General features: G+C 49.6%; 1 protein-coding gene across 1 annotated transcript; it reads left to right on the top strand.

Moving 5' to 3' along the window:
• The first annotated feature begins 879 nt into the window (after positions 1–879).
• Positions 880–7,846, top strand: LOC138567719 (ice-structuring glycoprotein-like). Its single transcript, XM_069646193.1, has 5 exons — positions 880–955; positions 4,301–4,771; positions 4,901–5,611; positions 5,741–6,926; positions 7,051–7,846. Exons 1-5 carry the CDS (start codon positions 880–882, stop codon positions 7,844–7,846), a joined length of 3,240 nt encoding a protein of 1,079 aa, XP_069502294.1.
• The last annotated feature ends 13,525 nt before the right edge of the window (positions 7,847–21,371 follow it).

Genomic DNA, 21,371 nt, shown 5'->3' with positions numbered 1-21,371 from the left:
ATGGGTCAAAGACAGATCGACTTTGAATTTCATAAGATGGGAAGCCTCCTGGGGAGCAACAACAGTTTGGACCATGGAAGGGGTCGGCTGGGACCAGGAATCACGCCATTAAGCCGTCGATCCCAGCCAGGACTTTCTCTGTGGTGGTAAAGTACAACAGCAGCACAGTGAAGAGGTCCTTACAGCGCAGGAAAACTGCTCATGAAGTTACCATCCCCAAAGCTAACCGGGATTCATGGCCAGCTCCTGGAGGATGAAGGCGAAACGCTGCATCGCCTCTCTTCCAAGCCTCGAGAAAGTGAGGACAGCAAGAAGGACTTTTCAAGGGCGGGAGGCATCTCTTGAGTTACCATCCCCAAAGCTATCAGGGGTCCATGCACCATGGCAGGCCAGCTCCTGGAGGATGAAGGCGAAACGCTGCATCGCCTCTCTTCCAAGCCTCGAGAAAGTGAGGACAGCAAGAAGGACTTCTAGCTGGCTCCACTAGTTCAAGGGCGGGAGGCATCTCTTGAGTTACCATCCCCAAAGCTATCAGGGGTCCATGCACCATGGCAGGCCAGCTCCTGGAGGATGAAGGCGAAACGCTGCATCGCCTCTCTTCCAAGCCTCGAGAAAGTGAGGACAGCAAGAAGGACTTCCAGCTGGCTCCACTAGTTCAAGGGCGGGAGGCATCTCTTGAGTTACCATCCCCAAAGCTATCAGGGGTCCATGCACCATGGCAGGCCAGCTCCTGGAGGATGAAGGAGAAGCGCTGCACCGTCTCTCTTCCAAGCCTCTAGAAAGTGTGGAAGGCAAGGACTTCTAGCTGGCTCCACTAGTTCAAGGGCGGGAGGCATCTCTTGAGTTACCATGCCCAAAGCTATCAGGGGTCCATGCACCATGGCAGGCCAGCTCCTGGAGGATGAAGGAGAAACGCTGCACCGTCTCTCTTCCAAGCCTCTAGAAAGTGCGGAAGGCAAGGACTTCTAGCTGGCTCCACTAGTTCAAGGGCGGGAGGCACCTTTTGAAGGTCTCTTGGGCCACGAAAAAGGAAGAGCTTTGCTTTGCAGTGGTTGGCTGAGAAAATGCTGGTTACAGCAGTAGTCCACTGGCGTCCCTCCAATTGTTCTTTTACACCGGATGCTTAGCTCTAGTGGTTGACATGATCCTCTCCTTATATTCTAAATTCAGGATGACAGAGACCCCAGCCCTCCAACAGAATGGGCATACAACATTCAAACAGGTAGAGGATGCCAACTCATGGACAGCCATCTATCCAACATCTGCCCAGCAATGTGTATTGGGACCAGACAGTCCCAATGCTCAGGTCTAGTTCGGTCACACAAATCACTCACAATATATGGTTGTTTCTGACCCCAGAGGGCAGGAAGCGGGCCAACAGAGAAGGGATTAATCGGTAAGGAGCAGCCATTTTGAGAATATGTACTCCAAAAAGTATTATTGCTGTAAAAAGGAATGGTGCATGGTAGGGACCTGGGGAAAGTATAAACGCCAGTTCATGTTACCAATCTGTTCAGTGGGCACCAAACTAGAAGCTAAAAAGGTTACTCTGAGAAAAGAAAGTGGGGCGCGATGTGTCCCTGTCCCTGTAACACGCCACTTAAGGTGGCACGTGCTGCTGTGTAAAAACAAAGGGCGAAAAAAGTGGGGGAAATTCTCCCTGCACTGGTACCCAAGGGGGCTGACCAGCATTGAGGAGGTGAGTGAGGCAAAACGACCTCACTCACCCCAAAAATCATTTAGGATGCAGACTATGAACAGATATACTGGGGCTGGATTGGAAGTCAATGATGGAGATTTGCAAAGAGAAACACTTTCCTAACAATTCCAACCACTTTTTTCAATAACCTGGTCGCTTAGCCACAGCGCCAGTGCAAACCAAGGTATCATCCTTAAAACGCCCCACATGTCGTGCCCCCTCAAACATCGACTACTGGAGGAGTGGAAAAAGAGACCGCGCTAAGGGTAGTACAAGCAGCTTAGCATCCATCCCCTGATCCGTGCTCTCTTTTTATTTTATACTCTCTCTCTCTTTCAACGTGGGTGTGTGACTTGCATTGTCAGTTACACATTTAATTATAATCGTTCTTTTATAGCGCTCTTAATACCAGAGATTGGATTTTAAGCGCCGATCGGGATTCGAACCTCTGTTGCTTATCTTGCTTCCAAGACAAACGCGTGGTTCCTGAGCTATCCCCCCTCTACACCCACCGCATTCTTAGCTGATAATTGGGCGACCGGAGGAAAAACAGATATCTTGTGGGATGGAATGCGTGGTTTTTTTATTTTTGGTAAAAGTAGCTATTCAAAAATGAAAGGGCTATAATTGCATGAACATTGTAAACTGGTTCTGTTCCCGTTTTACAAAGTTTATTTGGAATGATCACTTCAGGTATGTATTGCAGTCATTATAAGAGCGTTGCACTTGTCAAAACATTATCAAAACTTGCACTAACCACTTGAGTTATTTTTTGATGGAATATTAACAGGCTACCAGTCAGAACTCCCAAACTCCGAAATAGTGAATTTTAATTTCCAGGCCCTATTATGAAGAATTTCTATATCAGCCGTAGACAAAAGGGTGAACAAGGGGGGAAGTAAAAGGAGGGGCACGGGTAGGAGTATGGGTAAAGAGATGCATGCGGGTCTCAACCCACATTCACAAAGATGAAAGAAATTGCGAAAAACGGAACGTCAACCATTTTGCTAACTTTACACAATTTGCACTTCTGAGATACAAGAAGATTATCACTCCAAGAGGAATAGTCTGTCATACTCCTATTGTATGCTTTAGAAATACCTCCATGAAAAAGGGATGGAAACAAATAACACCAGTGAGGGTTCCAGCCTGTTTTGCATACAATCAAAGGTCATATTGGGAACATAAGAATGCACACAGATCTTCGTATGTAATAAATCTGTTTGCGATAATAGAGTTTATGCTTGAATCACTATGCACATAAGGCACCGCTGGGCGCGGGGTGCCCATTTCATGTTTCACAACAACCCACTGTGAACATTAAAATGTGTGCAACATTGAAGCATACATATATACTGATTCGTATAACCACAGAATTTTGATGTGAGGATAACATGACTGCAACATCGATTTCTCCATTGGTGTCTCTTGGCAGATGTGCACAGGCTCAGACACTCAAGATATTTATAAGCATGGGGCCTGATTTACTAAAGCATTTTTTTAAATCCCATTAAAAAATGCCTTGTAATTCAGGCCCATGGGGTGTTGCTCATGATAACCTGCCCATGGCATAACACAACTATCAATATGCCCCATATCTGGCGTAAGCAGCTCAGGGCTATTCTCATTTGCTTTCTGGTCCATGCAGTTCTGCATTTATAGTGGAAAAAGCAAATCCACAAGTCCTAAAATGCAAAAATCAACACTTGCTTCTAGCTGACCTAGGAAAACTTTAGGGCTCTGGACAACCCGCTTTACAGAATGGATCTAGAAATGTCACCTAGTAATCTGTTGAGTGCACATGTGCATTTTGCCTCGTGCGCCTTATTATACTACTCATTTCTGTATTAACATTTCTGTGCATGTTTTGCTACTACCAGTTTTTAATGGAAATACGAATTTACCAGTTTCAACATTTTAAATTGTATTCTCGTGTATTTTTGTTTTTTTTGTTTATTACATGTTGGATACGCGTGTAAAGTGCCTACTGTGGATTCTTTTGTGATGAATTTGCCAAACGCTTGTGACAAACTATAATTTGCAACAAAAAATTAATAAATAATGTATGTTTTTGCCCCGCTCATTCTGTGCATTTGTGAAATGCAGTTTTCTGTGGGCCCAAACAACATTTAAAAAACCTGTAGCAATAGGAAAAAAGCTGTATGTCTCACGCCACTGTTTCATTTCACACAAGGCGTTCAGCTCTTATCAATAGAAGTTCTATTTCCTATGTTAACGGAGCGGACGAATGCACGTGCTGCGTTGACCATGTGCAATCTGGTGGAGTTGATTGGGCCAACAATCACATTGCTGCAGCTAAGGCATCAATACCCCTGCACTTGTCAAGTTTCAATCCGTGCAGCCTTTCTCCCTTCTGCGGTTGATGCATTGAGTACCATTACATGGGGTAATAATAGCTGCTGGTTTTACAGTGCTTGGAAGCAGGAAGAATCTGGCACGAGGCACTATATAAAAGCTTTCATGATTATGCGTTGTAGGTGGACAACCTGTTACTTACAGCACCATGCTGCAGCATACCTCACCACGGGGCTAAGACAATTTAGTATTCAGACAGTTAAGTAAGCCTGTACAGTGCAACAGCTCCTACACTGGAGAAGAAGGTGCTGTATCATACATTGCAAGCCTTGTACAGTGCAACAGCTCCTACACCGGAGAAGAAGGTGCTGTATCATACATTGCAAGCCTTGTACCGTGCAACAGCTCTTACACTGGAGAAGAAGGTGCTGTATCATACATTGCAAGCCTTGCACCGTGCAACAGCTCCTTCACTGGAGAAGAAAGTGCTGTATCATACATTGCAAGCCTTGTACGGTGCAGCAGCTCATACACCAGAGAAGAAGGTGCTATATCATACACTGCAAGCCTTGTACGGTGCAACAGCTCCTACACCGGAGAAGAAGGTGCTTTATTATACATTGCAAGCCTTGTACCGTGCAACAGCTCCTACACCGGAGAAGACGGTGCTGTATCATACATTGCAAGCCTTGTACGGTGAAACAGCTCCTACACCGGAGAAGAAGGTGCTGTATCATACATTGCAAGCCTTGTACGGTGCAGCAGCTCATACACCGGAGAAGAAGGTGCTATATCATACATTGCAAGCCTTGTAGGGTGCAACAGCTCCTACACCGGAGAAGAAGGTGCTTTATTATACATTGCAAGCCTTGTACGGTGCAACAGCTGCTACACCGGAGAAGACGGTGCTGTATCATACATTGCAAGCCTTGTACGGTGAAACAGCTCCTACACCGGAGAAGAAGGTGCTGTATCATACATTGCAAGCCTTGTACCGTGCAACAGCTCCTTCACTAGAGAAGAAGGTGCTGTATCATACATTGCAAGCCTTGTATGGTGCAACGGCTCCATCACTGGAGAAGAAGGTGCTGTATCATACATTGCAAGCCTTGTACGGTGCAACGGCTCCTACACTGGAGAAGAAGGTGCTGTATCATACATTGCAAGCCTTGTACAGTGCAACAGCTCCTACACCGGAGAAGAAGGTGCTGTATCATACATTGCAAGCCTTGTACCGTGCAACAGCTCTTACACTGGAGAAGAAGGTGCTGTATCATACATTGCAAGCCTTGCACCGTGCAACAGCTCCTTCACTGGAGAAGAAAGTGCTGTATCATACATTGCAAGCCTTGTACGGTGCAGCAGCTCATACACCAGAGAAGAAGGTGCTATATCATACACTGCAAGCCTTGTACGGTGCAACAGCTCCTACACCGGAGAAGAAGGTGCTTTATTATACATTGCAAGCCTTGTACCGTGCAACAGCTCCTACACCGGAGAAGACGGTGCTGTATCATACATTGCAAGCCTTGTACGGTGAAACAGCTCCTACACCGGAGAAGAAGGTGCTGTATCATACATTGCAAGCCTTGTACGGTGCAGCAGCTCATACACCGGAGAAGAAGGTGCTATATCATACATTGCAAGCCTTGTAGGGTGCAACAGCTCCTACACCGGAGAAGAAGGTGCTTTATTATACATTGCAAGCCTTGTACGGTGCAACAGCTGCTACACCGGAGAAGACGGTGCTGTATCATACATTGCAAGCCTTGTACGGTGAAACAGCTCCTACACCGGAGAAGAAGGTGCTGTATCATACATTGCAAGCCTTGTACCGTGCAACAGCTCCTTCACTAGAGAAGAAGGTGCTGTATCATACATTGCAAGCCTTGTATGGTGCAACGGCTCCATCACTGGAGAAGAAGGTGCTGTATCATACATTGCAAGCCTTGTACGGTGCAACGGCTCCTACACCGGAGAAGAAGGTGCTGTATCATAAATTGCAAGTCTTGTACGGTGCAACGGCTCCTACACCGGAGAAGACGGTGCTGTATCATACATTGCAAGCCTTGTACGGTGCAACTGCTCCTACACCGGAGAAGAAGGTGCTGTATCATACATTGCAAGCCTTGTACGGTGCAACGGCTCCTACACCGGAGAAGACGGTGCTGTATCATACATTGCAAGCCTTGTACCGTGCAACAGCTCCTTCACTAGAGAAGAAGGTGCTGTATCATACATTGCAAGCCTTGTATGGTGCAACGGCTCCATCACTGGAGAAGAAGGTGCTGTATCATACATTGCAAGCCTTGTACGGTGCAACGGCTCCTACACCGGAGAAGAAGGTGCTGTATCATAAATTGCAAGTCTTGTACGGTGCAACGGCTCCTACACCGGAGAAGAAGGTGCTTTATTATACATTGCAAGCCTTGTACGGTGCAACTGCTCCTACACCGGAGAAGAAGGTGCTGTATCATACATTGCAAGCCTTGTACGGTGCAACGGCTCCTACACCGGAGAAGACGGTGCTGTATCATACATTGCAAGCCTTGTACGGTGCAACAGCTCCTACACCGGAGAAGAAGGTGCTTTATTATACATTGCAAGCCTTGTACGGTGCAACAGCTCCTACACCGGAGAGGATGGTGCTGTATCATACATTGCAAGCCTTGTATGGTGAAACAGCTCCTACACCGGAGAAGAAGGTGCTGTATCATACATTGCAAGCCTCGTACAGTGCAACAGCTCCTTCACTGGAGAAGAAGATGCTATTTCATACATTGCATGTCTTGTACCGTGCAACAGCTCCTACACTGGAGAAGAAGGTGCTATATCATACATTGCAAGCCTCGTACAGTGCAACAGCTCCTTCACTGGAGAAGAAGATGCTATATCATACATTGAAAGCCTTGTACCATGCAACAGCTCCTACACTGGAGAAGAAGGTGCTATATCATACATTGCATGTGCAACAGCTCCTACACTGGAGAAGAATGTGCTATATCATACATTGCATGTCGTGTACCGTGCAACAGCTCCTACACTGGAGAAGAAGCTGCTATATCATACATTGCAAGCCTCGTACAGTGCAACAGCTCCTTCACTGGAGAAGAAGATGCTATATCATACATTGAAAGCCTTGTACCATGCAACAGCTCCTACACTGGAGAAGAAGGTGCTATATCATACATTGCATGTGCAACAGCTCCTACACTGGAGAAGAATGTGCTATATCATACATTGCATGTTGTGTACCGTGCAACAGCTCCTACACTGGAGAAGAAGGTGCTATATCATACATTGCAAGCCTCGTACAGTGCAACAGCTCCTACACTGGAGAAGAAGGTGCTGGATCATACATTGCAAGCCTCGTACAGTGCAACAGCTCCTTCACTGGAGAAGAAGATGCTATTTCATACATTGCATGTCTTGTACCGTGCAACAACTCCTACACTGGAGAAGGTGCTATATCATACATTGCAAGCCTCGTACAGTGCAACAGCTCCTTCACTGGAGAAGAAGATGCTATATCATACATTGCAAGCCTTGTACCATGCAACAGCTCCTACACTGGAGAAGAAGGTGCTATATCATACATTGCATGTCTTGTACCGTGCAACAGCTCCTACACTGGAGAAGAATGTGCTATATCATACATTGCATGTCGTGTACCATGCAACAGCTCCTACACTGGAGAAGAAGGTGCTATATCATACATTGCAAGCCTCGTACAGTGCAACAGCTCCTTCACTGGAGAAGAAGATGCTATATCATACATTGCAAGCCTTGTACCATGCAACAGCTCCTACACTGGAGAAGAAGGTGCTATAGCATACATTGCAAGCCTTGTACAGTGCAACAGCTCCTACACTGGAGAAGAAGGTGCTGTATCAAACATTGCAAGCCTTGTACCATGCAACAGCTCCTACACTGGAGAAGAAGGTGCTATATCATACATTGCATGTCGTGTACCATGCAACAGCTCCTACACTGGAGAAGAAGGTGCTATATCATACATTGCAAGCCTTGTACCATGCAACAGCTCCTACACTGGAGAAGAAGGTGCTATATCATACATTGCATGTCTTGTACCGTGCAACAGCTCCTACACTGGAGAAGAAGGTGCTATAGCATACATTGCAAGCCTTGTACAGTGCAACAGCTCCTACACTGGAGAAGGTGCTGTATCATACATTGCAAGCCTCGTACAGTGCAACAGCTCCTACACTGGAGAAGAAGGTGCTATAGCATACATTGCAAGCACTGTACCTCTACAAGATACTAGCAACACTTCTGTTCTTTTTTATTCATATATAGTTTATTACAAATCGTATATACGAAACCACACAGATCAAAATTACTACATAATACATACATTCAGTGTTTCTTTCCCTTATAAAATAATTTTCAATATCATAAAAGTCAATAAATATATATTCGCATAAAGATATCCTCAAATCATCCAATTGGCCTTCAGTTCCTCAAAATACACAATTACAATACAAAACTCCTCAATTAATTTCAAAGCCCTTAAAAAGGTCACAGCTTTAATTAACAGGGATTTTGGTTTACCAAATACAATTCTATACCAAAAAATAGCGCTGTGTTTAGAGACCTAGAATCGTGAACATAATCACAAATGAATGTGTGTCTCTTCTCCTGGAGGAAAGAGCAAAACATCTATATGTGCATAAACGGCTCTACGCTTCTGTTAATGCTTAAGGAGTCCAGCCCTTCGTTTGCAGTTACCAGGTGTTACTGGTGGGTAATCCCAGTTGCACAGGTTTAGGCTGAACAGTTCATACACATACCTGTGACTTACTGGCTTGCACATAGAGCACAACAGGCTTGCAGTGGCTTGAAAGCTGGATCATGCATGCATCATGTTTAGAACAGCTTGCATCAGCTTCCAAGCAGTCACAACCAAAACACAGCTCTGCCTGGCCGAGAAACTCACCGTCTCCAGAGGCCAGCACAACACCAGAAGCCATAACCACACAAGGCTGGTAAACAAGAGCTGCAAGAGGGAGAAGCAAAGGGCAGTCACAACCAAAACACACCTCTGCCTGGCCGAGAAACTCACCCTCTCCGGAGGCCAGCACAACACCAGGAGCCATACCACACAAGGCTGGTAAACAAGAGCTGCAAGAGGGAGAAGCAAAGGGCAGTCACAACCAAAACACGGCTCTGCCTGGCTGAGAAACCCACCCTCTCCGGATGCCAGCACAACACTAGAAGCTATAACCACACAAGGCTGGTCAACAAGAGCTGCAAGAGAGCGAAGTAAAGGGCAGTCACAACAAAAACACGGCTCTGCCTGGCCGAGCAACTCACCCTCTCTGGAGGCCAGTACAACACCAGAAGACATAACCACACAAGGCTGGTAAACAAGAGCTGCAAGAGGGAGAAGCAAAGGGCAGTCTCAACCAAAACACGGCTCTGCCTAGTCGAGAAACTCACCCTCTCCGGAGGCCAGCACAACACCAGAAGCCATAACCACACAAGGCTGGTAAACAAGAGCTGCAAGAGGGAGAAGCAAAGGGCAGTCACAACCAAAACACGGCTCTGCCTGGCCGAGCAACTCACCCTCTCCGGAGGCCACCACAATACCAGAAGCCATAACCACACAAAGCTGGTAAACAAGAGCTGCAAGAGGGAGAAGCAAAGGGCAGTCGCAACAAAAACATGGCTCTGCTGTGGCCAAGCATCTCACCCTCTCCGGATGCCAGCCCAACACCAGAAGCCATAACCACACCAGGCTGCTAAACAAGAGCTGCAAGAGGGAGAAGCAAAGGGCAGTCACAACAAAAACACGGCTCTGCCTGGCCGAGCAACTCACCCTCTCCGGAGGCCACCACAACACCAGAAGCCATAACCACACAAGGCTGGTAAACAAGAGCTGCAAGAGGGAGAAGCAAAGGGCAGTCACAACAAAAACACGGCTCTGCCTGGCCGAGCAACTCACCCTCTCCGGAGGCCAGCACAACACCAGAGGCCATAACCACACAAAGCTGGTAAACAAGAGCTGCAAGAGGGAGAAGCAAAGGGCAGTTGCAACCAAAACACAGCTCTGCCTGCCCGAGAAACTCACCCTCTCCGGAGGCCAGCACAACACCAGAAGCCATAACTACACGAGGCTGGTAGAAAAGTACTGCAAGAGGGAGAAGCAAAGTGCAGTCGCAACCAAAACACGGCTCTGCCTGGCCAAGTAACACACCCTCTGCGGAGGCCAGCACAACACCAGAAGCTATAACCGCAAAAGGCTGGTAAACAAGAGCTGCAAGAGGGAGAAGAAAAGGGCAGTCGCAACAAAAACACGGCTCTGCCTGGCCGAGCAACTCACCCTCTCCGGAGGCCAGCACTTCACCAGAAGCCATAACCACACAAGACTGGTAAACAAGAACTGCAAGAGGGCGAAGCAAAGGGCAGTCGCAACAAAAACATGGCTCTACTGTGGCCAAGCATCTCACCCTCTCCGGATGCCAGCACAACACCAGAAGCCATAATCACACAAGGCTGGTAAACAAGAGCTGCAAGAAGGAGAAGCAAAGGGCAGTCACAACCAAAACACGGCTTTGCCTGGCTGAGAAACTCACCCTCTCCGGATGCCAGCACAACACCAGAAGCCATAACCACACAAGGCTGGTAAACAAGAGCTGCAAGAGGGAGAAGCAAAGGGCAGTCACAACAAAAACACGGCTCTGCCTGGCCGAGCAACTCACCCTCTCCAGAGGCCAGCACAACACCAGAAGCCATAACCACACAAAGCTGGTAAACAAGAACTCCAAGAGGGCGAAGCAAAGGGCAGTCGCAACCAAAACACGGCTCTGCATAGCCGAGAAACCCACCCTCTCCGGAGGCCAGCACAACACCAGAAGCTATAACCACACAAGGCTGGTAAAGAAGAGCTGCAAGAGGAAGAAGCAAAGTGCAGTCGCAACCAAAACACGGCTCTGCTTGCCCGAGAAACTCACCCTCTCCAGAGGCCAGCACAACACCAGAAGCCATAACTACACGAGGCTGGTAAACAAGAGCTGCAAGAGGGAGAAGCAAAGGGCAGTCACAACAAAAACACGGCTCTGCCTGGCCGAGCAACTCACCCTCTCCGGAGGGCACCACAACACCAGAAGCCATAACCACACAAGGCTGGTAAACAAGAGCTGCAAGAGGGAGAAGCAAAGGGCAGTCACAACAAAAACACGGCTCTGCCTGGCCAGGCAACTCACCCTCTCCGGAGGCCAGCACAACACCAGAGACCATAACCACACAAAGCTGGTAAACAAGAGCTGCAAGAGGGAGAAGCAAAGGGCAGTCACAACCAAAACACGGCTCTGCCTGCCCGAGCAACTCACCCTCTCCGGAGGCCAGCACTTCACCAGAAGCCATAACCACACAAGGCTGGTAAACAAGAGCTGCAAGAGGGAGAAGTAAAGGGCAGTCGCAACAAAAACATGGCTCTGCTGTGGCCAAGCATCTCACCCTCTCCGGATGCCAGCACAACACCAGAAGCCATAACCACACAAGGCTGGTAAACAAGAGCTGCAAGAAGGAGAAGCAAAGGGCAGTCACAACCAAAACACGGCTCTGCCTGGCTGAGAAACTCACCCTCTCCGGATGCCAGCACAACACCAGAAGCCATAACCACACAAGGCTGGTAAACAAGAGCTGCAAGAGGGAGAAGCAAAGGGCAGTCACAACAAAAACACGGCTCTGCCTGGCCGAGCAACTCACCCTCTCCAGAGGCCAGCACAACACCAGAAGCCATAACCACACAAGGCTGATAAACAAGAACTGCAAGAGGGAGAGGCAAAGGGCAGTCGCAACCAAAACACGGCTCTGCATAGCCGAGAAACTCACCCTCTCCGGAGGCCAGCACAACACCAGAAGCTATAACCACACAAGGCTGGTAAAGAAGAGCTGCAAGAGGGCAAAGCAAAGGGCAGTCGCAACCAAAACATGGCTCTGCATAGCCGAGAAACCCACCCTCTCCGGAGGCCAGCACAACACCAGAAGCTATAACTACACAAGGCTGGTAAAGAAGAGCTGCAAGAGGAAGAAGCAAAGTGCAGTCGCAACCAAAACACGGCTCTGCTTGCCCGAGAAACTCACCCTCTCCAGAGGCCAGCACAACACCAGAAGCCATAACCACACAAGGCTGGTAAACAAGAGCTGCAAGAGGGAGAAGCAAAGGGCAGTCACAACAAAAACACGGCTCTGCCTGGCCAGGCAACTCACCCTCTCCGGAGGCCAGCACAACACCAGAGGCCATAACCACACAAAGCTGGTAAACAAGAGCTGCAAGAGGGAGAAGCAAAGGGCAGTCACAACCAAAACACGGCTCTGCCTGCCCGAGCAACTCACCCTCTCCGGAGGCCAGCTCTTCACCAGAAGCCATAACCACACAAGGCTGGTAAACAAGAGCTGCAAGAGGGAGAAGTAAAGGGCAGTCGCAACAAAAACATGGCTCTGCTGTGGCCAAGCATCTCACCCTCTCCGGATGCCAGCACAACACCAGAAGCCATAACCACACAAGGCTGGTAAACAAGAGCTGCAAGAAGGAGAAGCAAAGGGCAGTCACAACCAAAACACGGCTCTGCCTGGCTGAGAAACTCACCCTCTCCGGATGCCAGCACAACACCAGAAGCCATAACCACACAAGGCTGGTAAACAAGAGCTGCAAGAGGGAGAAGCAAAGGGCAGTCACAACAAAAACACGGCTCTGCCTGGCCGAGCAACTCACCCTCTCCAGAGGCCAGCACAACACCAGAAGCCATAACCACACAAGGCTGATAAACAAGAACTGCAAGAGGGAGAGGCAAAGGGCAGTCGCAACCAAAACACGGCTCTGCATAGCCGAGAAACTCACCCTCTCCGGAGGCCAGCACAACACCAGAAGCTATAACCACACAAGGCTGGTAAAGAAGAGCTGCAAGAGGGAGAAGCAAAGGGCAGTCGCAACCAAAACACGGCTCTGCTTGCCCGAGAAACTCACCCTCTCGAGAGGCCAGTACAACACCAGAAGCCATAACTACACGAGGCTGGTAAACAAGAGCTGCAAGAGGGAGAAGCAAAGGGCAGTCGCAACCAAAACACAGCTCTGCCTGGCCAAGTAACTCACCCTCTGCGGAGGCCAGCACAACACCAGAAGCTATAACCGCAAAAGGCTGGTAAACAAGAGCTGCAAGAGGAAGAGGAAAAGGGCAGTCGCAACAAAAACATGGCTCTGCCTGGCCGAGCAACTCACCCTCTCCGGAGGCCAGCACTTCACCAGAAGCCATAACCACACAAGGCTGGTAAACAAGAGCTGCAAGAGGGAGAAGCAAAGGGCAGTCACAACCAAAACACGGCTCTGCCTGGCTGAGAAACTCACCCTCTCCGGATACCAGCACAACACCAGAAGCCATAACCACACAAGGCTGGTAAACAAGAGCTGCAAGAGGGAGAAGCAAAGGGCAGTCGCAACAAAACATGGCTCTGCTGTGGCCAAGCATCTCACACTCTCCGGATGCCAGCACAACACCAGAAGCCATAACCACACCAGGCTGGTAAACAAGAGCTGCAAGAGGGAGAAGCAAAGGGGAGTCACAACAAAAACACGGCTCTGCCTGGCCGAGCAACTCACCCTCTCCGGAGGCCACCACAACACCAGAAGCCATAACCACACAAGGCTGGTAAACAAGAGCTGCAAGAGGGAGAAGCAAAGGGCAGTCACAACAAAAACACGGCTCTGCCTAGCCGAGCAACTCACCCTCTCCGCAGGCCAGCACAACACCAGAGGCCATAACCACACACAGCTGGTAAACAAGAGCTGCAAGAGGGAGAAGCAAAGGGCAGTCGCAACAAAAACACGGCTCTGCCTGCCCGAGAAACTCACCCTCTCCGGAGACCAGCACAATACCAGAAGCCATAACTACACGAGGCTGGTAGAAAAGTACTGCAAGAGGGAGAAGCAAAGGGCAGTCGCAACCAAAACATGGCTCTGCCGGGCCCAGTAACTCACCCTCTGCGGAGGCCAGCACAACACCAGAAGCTATAACCGCAAAAGGCTGGTAAACAAGAGCTGCAAGAGGGAGAAGAAAAGGGCAGTCGCAACAAAAACACGGCTCTGCCTGGCCGAGCAACTCACCCTCTCCGGAGGCCAGCACTTCACCAGAAGCCATAACCACACAAGGCTGGTAAACAAGAGCTGCAAGAGGGAGAAGTAAAGGGCAGTCGCAACAAAATCATGGCTCTGCTGTGGCCAAGCATCTCACCCTCTCCGGATGCCAGCACAACACCAGAAGCCATAACCACACAAGGCTGGTAAACAAGAGCTGCAAGAAGGAGAAGCAAAGGGCAGTCACAACCAAAACACGGCTCTGCCTGGCTGAGAAACTCACCCTCTCCGGATGCCAGCACAACCCAGAAGCCATAACCACACAAGGCTGGTAAACAAGAGCTGCAAGAAGGAGAAGCAAAGGGCAGTCACAACCAAAACACGGCTCTGCCTGGCTGAGAAACTCACCCTCTCCGGATGCCAGCACAACCCAGAAGCCATAACCACACAAGGCTGGTAAACAAGAGCTGCAAGAGGGAGAAGCAAAGGGCAGTCACAACAAAAACACGGCTCTGCCTGGCCGAGCAACTCACCCTCTCCAGAGGCCAGCACAACACCAGAAGCCATAACCACACAAGGCTGGTAAACAAGAGCTGCAAGAGGGAGAAGCAAAAGGCAGTCACAACAAAAACATGGCTCTGCCTGGCCGAGCAACTCACCCTCTCCGGAGGCCAGCACTTCACCAGAAGCCATAACCACACAAGGCTGATAAACAAGAGCTGCAAGAGGGAGAAGCAAAGGGCAGTCACAACAAAAACACGTCCCTGCCAGGCCGAGCAACTCACCCTCACCGGAGGCCAGCACAACACCAGAAGCCATAACCACACAAGGCTGGTAAACAAGAGCTGCAAGAGGGAGAAGCAAAGGGCAGTCACAACAAAAACACGGCTCTGCCTGGCCGAGCAACTCACCCTCTCCAGAGGCCAGCACAACACCAGAAGCCATAACCACACAAGGCTGGTAAACAAGAACTGCAAGAGGGAGAAGCAAAGGGCAGTCGCAACCAAAACACGGCTCTGCATAGCCGAGAAACTCACCCTCTCCGGAGGCCAGCACAACACCAGAAGCTATACCCACACAAGGCTGGTAAAGAAGAGCTGCAAGAGGGAGAAGCAAAGGGCAGTCGCAACCAAAACACGGCTCTGCTTGCCCGAGAAACTCACCCTCTCCAGAGGCCAGCACAACACCAGAAGCCATAACTACACGAGGCTGGTAAACAAGAGCTGCAAGAGGGAGAAGCAAAGGGCAGTCACAACAAAAACACAGCTCTGCCTGGCCGAGCAACTCACCCTCTCCGGAGGCAACCACAACACCAGAAGCCATAACCACACAAGGCTGGTAAACAAGAGCTGCAAGAGGGAGAAGCAAAGAAGCAAAGGGCAGTCACAATAAAAACACGGCTCTGCCTGGCCGAGAAACTCACCCTCTCCGGAGGCCAGCACAACACCAGAGGCCATAACCACACAAAGCTGGTAAACAAGAGCTGCAAGAGGGAGAAGCAAAGGGCAGTTGCAACCAAAACACGGCTCTGCCTGCCCGAGAAACTCACCCTCTCCGGAGGCCAGCACAACACCAGAAGCCATAACTACACGAGGCTGGTTGAAAAGTACTGCAAGAGGGAGAAGCAAAGGGCAGACGCAACCAAAACACGGCTCTGCCTGGCCAAGTATCTCACCCTCTGCGGACGCCAGCACAACACCAGAAGCTATAACCGCAAAAGGCTGGTAAACAAGAGCTGCAAGAGGGAGAAGAAAAGGGCAGTCGCAACAAAAACACGCATCTGCCTGGCCGAGCAACTCACCCTCTCCGGAGGCCAGCACTTCACCAGAAGCCATAACCACACAAGGCTGGTAAACAAGAGCTGCAAGAGGGAGAAGCAAAGGGCAGTCACAACCAAAACACGGCTCTGCCTGGCTGAGAAACTCACCCTCTCCGGATGCCAGCACAACACCAGAAGCCATAACCACACAAGGCTGGTAAACAAGAGCTGCAAGAGGGAGAAGCAAAGGGCAGTCGCAACAAAAACATGGCTCTGCTGTGGCCAAGCATCTCACCCTCTCCGGATGCCAGCACAACACCAGAAGCCATAACCACACCAGGCTGGTAAACAAGAGCTGCAAGAGGGAGAAGCAAAGGGCAGTCACAACAAAAACACGGCTCTGCCTGGCCGAGCAACTCACCCTCTCCGGAGGCCACCACAACACCAGAAGCCATAACCACACAAGGCTGGTAAACAAGAGCTGCAAGAGGGAGAAGCAAAGGGCAGTCACAACAAAAACACGGCTCTGCCTGGCCGAGCAACTCACCCTCTCCGTAGGCCAGCACAACACCAGAGGCCATAACCACACACAGCTGGTAAACAAGTGCTGCAAGAGGGAGAAGCAAAGGGCAGTCACAACAAAAACACGGCTCTGCCTGCCCGAGAAACTCACCCTCTCCGGAGACCAGCACAACACCAGAAGCCATAACTACACGAGGCTGGTAGAAAAGTACTGCAAGAGGGAGAAGCAAAGGGCAGTCGCAACCAAAACATGGCTCTGCCGGGCCCAGTAACTCACCCTCTGCGGAGGCCAGCACAACACCAGAAGCTATAACCGCAAAAGGCTGGTAAACAAGAGCTGCAAGAGGGAGAAGAAAAGGGCAGTCGCAACAAAAACACGGCTCTGCCTGGCCGAGCAACTCACCCTCTCCAGAGGCCAGCACTTCACCAGAAGCCATAACCACACAAGGCTGGTAAACAAGAGCTGCAAGAGGGAGAAGTAAAGGGCAGTCGCAACAAAAACATGGCTCTGCTGTGGCCAAGCATCTCACCCTCTCCGGATGCCAGCACAACACCAGAAGCCATAACCACACAAGGCTGGTAAACAAGAGCTGCAAGAAGGAGAAGCAAAGGGCAGTCACAACCAAAACACGGCTCTGCCTGGCTGAGAAACTCACCCTCTCCGGATACCAGCACAACCCAGAAGCCATAACCACACAAGGCTGGTAAACAAGAGCTGCAAGAGGGAGAAGCAAAGGGCAGTCACAACAAAAACACGTCTCTGCCTGGCCGAGCAACACACCCTCTCCAGAGGCCAGCACAACACCAGAAGCCATAACCACACAAAGCTGTTAAACAAGAGCTGCAAGAGGGAGAAGCAAAGGGCAGTCACAACAAAAACACGGCTCTGCCTAGCCGAGAAACTCACCCTCTCCGGAGGCCAGCACAACACCAGAAGCCATAACCACACAAGGCTGGTAAAAAAGAGCTGCAAGAGGGAGAAGCAAAGGGAACAGACCTGTTCATGCTGTGCTCTGTCTCTGGGACAAGTTACCAGCGCTGACCATCAGAGTGCCGCCCCGGACCCCCTCCACTTAAAGAAGGACCCAGAGACCCTGCTCTTCAAAGAACATCCCACCAATCCACCACTCCACCGTAATTCTCGTCCTCGGGGTCTCCACTACCCAACCCAACTGGACTGTCACCCCCGCACCCTAGTTGTAACCCCTTGGTTTCGTGCTTCAGAAACCCCAAAGCCACAAGTCTAGAGCAGCACGCACTGTATATAAACCACGCTCGATATAGGGCGCTTCTCTATGAGACGGTTCTGGTGTAGAAGCTATGTCCATGGCTCCCATTTACTGGAGTGATGGGTGCACTGGGGGAGCAATCTGAAACTCACCTGAATGAAAGGACCCCTTTAAAAAAAGCCAACAACAATTGTCTTTAACCGAGAACAATGCTATACAGACCGCGTCTTACATGACTTTAAGTTAGTGAAAATGTAAGCGGCAGCTCTGTGGGTTATGGACCTGCCATTTTGACTTTCTGAGCTCTCACATTGTCCATGTCAAACAGTCGTGTTTTTTTATATTTTCTATTTAACTTGAGAACTTTGGACTCCATGTGTTGCCTACTCAACCTTTCATCCTTACAATGTTGATAAAATGAGCAGCAACTTGGTAGGCCTCGGAGCCCTGAGCCTGTGCAATAAGCACTACAGATGTATGGCATTGTTACCAGTCCTGGTGTCTTTGTTTAACCCATTGGGCAAGAGTTTCAAGAATGTAATGTCATATATACACTCTTTAAGTATATCTTGGCCAATGTTAACATAAAAACCTATAAAACCATTTTCTACCATATGAACGGGTCTAATATCTAGAATCTAATGTAGTTCCTTCTCAATGGGGTCTCATTTCCTTTCCACCTCGAGCTCTACCTGGGCTATTATCATTAATAATACATTAATAATAGGTTCTTGTGGGAAATAAACCGTGGGCCCCACCGGACTGAAGCGGATTGGCTGGGATGGCTATAAAGGGCTGGGGGGTCACATCCGTGAACGGGGTTACGCCAGGCCTGGCCAAAAGCAGCTCATTAATTCGGCAGGATTTACGCGACAGATAAATAATCCCCCAGCCCCTTCTACCTCCCTCCGCCCCCACACACCCACCCACCCATAACAATGCAGATGAGTCACCCTTAGGAACAGCGCCTGCGCGAATCGCGAAACGCGGAGCTGATGTCATGCATGGAAGAGTTATTTTGCGGCTGGGCCAATCCACATTTTTTCATGTTATAGGGGGCGGCAGAGTATTGCTTTGTATGTCTATTTTGTTAAGGGGTTTCCACAGCTGAGGCCATTAGTGAGGCACAAGACCAGAGCTGTTCACTATATATTATAACCATGTCCAGTAGGAGCACTGGCATACAGGATTTCTTTATTTACTAAGGCACCTGCACAACCCCACGCAGTGCCCCAGAGTGCTATGCAGGCACCCGCGCTGATCAAGTAAAAACATCACTCACATATTAATGTAAACATAATTTCTGTAGCGCATGTGAATGTGCACAAACACCGGTAAGCCTGCACACTCTCTGTATGTATTAGGATCCCAGTGCACCCCCTAAAGCCACCACTGCGTGTATAACCCACAGCGGTATATTCGCAGCACGGTGGTCGGAGCACATCTCTGGCGATCATGCGCGAAGATTGGTGCTGCCCCATAGGAAACCTCCCCCACTGCCTCTGCCACATACATTTCTTCTGCGTGATCCTTTGAGGGGGGTTAGATGTAACTGTCTCCTATCATGGGTGCAGCACATTTTACTGCTACACCGGCATGCTGTCGCGCAGTGATCAGAATGCAACTCCATGATCGGGGTACATCTCTGGCCCTCACACATAAACCTTTCAAGCAGGATACCCAGAGCTTGCTCCTATCAAAGGTCCAGCGTCTTTTTCTGCTAAACTGGCACACCATAGGTAGAGCGGTCAGAATACCAGGCCACGATCGGCGCACATATCTAGCCCTCACATGTGATCCATTCCAGCAGGATACACCCAGCTTGCTCCTATCAAGGGTCTAGCGTCTTTTGCTGCTAATCTGGCATGCCGTCAGTTGAGCGATCAGAATGCCACGCCACAATCAGCACACATCTCTAGCTCTCACACATTATCCTTTCCAGCAGGATACACCCGGCTTGCTCCTATCAAGGGTCCAGCGTCTTTTGCTGCTAAACTGGCATGCTGTCAGTTGAGCGATCAGAATGCCACGCCACAATCAGCACACATCTCTAGCTCTCACACATTATCCTTTCCTGAAGGATACACCCGGCTTGCTCCTATCAAGGGTCCAGCGTATTTTGCTGCTAAACTGACATGCTGTCAGTTGAGCGATAAGAATCCCACGCCACGATCAGCACATGCCACGATCAGCACACATCACTGGCCCTCACATGATCCTTTCCAGCAGGATACACCCGGCTTGCACCTATCAAGGGTCCAGCATCTTTTGCTGCTAAACAGGCACGCTGTCCGTGAAGCGATCAGAATACCACGACATGATCGGCACACATCACTGGCCCTCACCCATGATCCTTTCCAGCAGGATACACAGATCATGCTCCTATGAAAGGTCCAGTGTCCTTTTCTGCTAAACTGGCATGCTGTAGGTTGAGGGGCCAGAATGCCACGCCACGATCGGCGCACATATATAGCCCTCACATGTGTTCCTTTCCAGCAGGATACACCCAGCTTGCTCCTATCAAAGGTCCAGCGTCTTTTGCTGCTAAACTGGCACGCTGTCAGTGGAACGATCAGAATGCCACGCCCCAATCGTCACACATCATTGGCCCTCACACATGATCCTTTCCAGCAGGCTACACCCAGCTTGCTCCTATCAAGGGTCCAGCGTCTTTTGCTGCTAAACTGGCACGCTGTCCATGAAGCGATCAGAATCCCACAACATGATCGGCACACATCACTGGCCCTCACACATGATCCTTTCCAGCAGGATACACAGATCGTGCTCCTATGAAAGGTCCAGTGTCCTTTTCTGCTAAACTGACATGCTGTAGGCTGAGGGGCCAGAATGCCACGCCACGATCGGCGCACATTTCTAGCCCTCACATGTGTTCCTTTCCAGCAGGGTACACCCAGCTTGCTCCTATCAAGGGTCCAGGGTCTTTTGCCGCTAAACTGGCACGCTGACAGTGGAGCGATCAGAATGCCACACCCCAATCGTCACACATCACTGGCCCTCACACATGATCCTTTCCAGCAGGCTACACCCAGCTTGCTCCTATCAAGGGTCCAGCGTCTTTTGCTGCTAAACTGGCACGCTGTCCATGAAGCGATCAGAATCCCACAACATGATCGGCACACATCACTGGCCCTCACACATGATCCTTTCCAGCAGGATACACCCGGCTTGCTCCTATCAAGGGTCCAGCGTCTTTTGCTGCTAAACTGGCACGCTGTCCATGAAGCGATCAGAATCCCACAACATGATCGGCACACATCACTGGCCCTCACACATGATCCTTTCCAGCAGGATACACCTAGCTTGCTCCCATCATCGGTCAAACAAAATAACCCCAGTCACATTTAGATCAATATATTTATAGAATTATCTATACATTGTCAGGTTTGTTTATTATATGACTTGTGCACCTTCCAAACATTAACACATATTTGTACCAACTTGAGCTGGGAAGATACCTGATCAAGTACCTACATTTCAGACTAGGGTCACAGTTCGCCTTGACCTCTTCACCAAAGTATGTGATTCTATGAAAATCATTTAATCTGACTGTAGCTTGCCTGCCAAAGTTCGGTGCCCCTAGAAGTGATTCAGTTCATGTAGATTAGTGCAAAAAAACCTCACTCAAAGTTCAATAGACTAAATAACTGTGGCCCTTCATAATGACCATACAAATAGCAGATGTTGTTTCCAAACACGTATGTCGCCATGAGGATATTGGTTACATTTCCA

This window comes from Ambystoma mexicanum, chromosome 2p, assembly GCF_040938575.1.
Source record: "Ambystoma mexicanum isolate Mex_15411 chromosome 2p, UKY_AmexF1_1, whole genome shotgun sequence".
Classification (NCBI taxonomy): Eukaryota; Metazoa; Chordata; class Amphibia; order Caudata; family Ambystomatidae; genus Ambystoma; species Ambystoma mexicanum.
The sequence above is the reverse complement of the archived record's forward strand: the minus strand, read 5'-3'. Positions and strand labels throughout refer to the sequence as shown.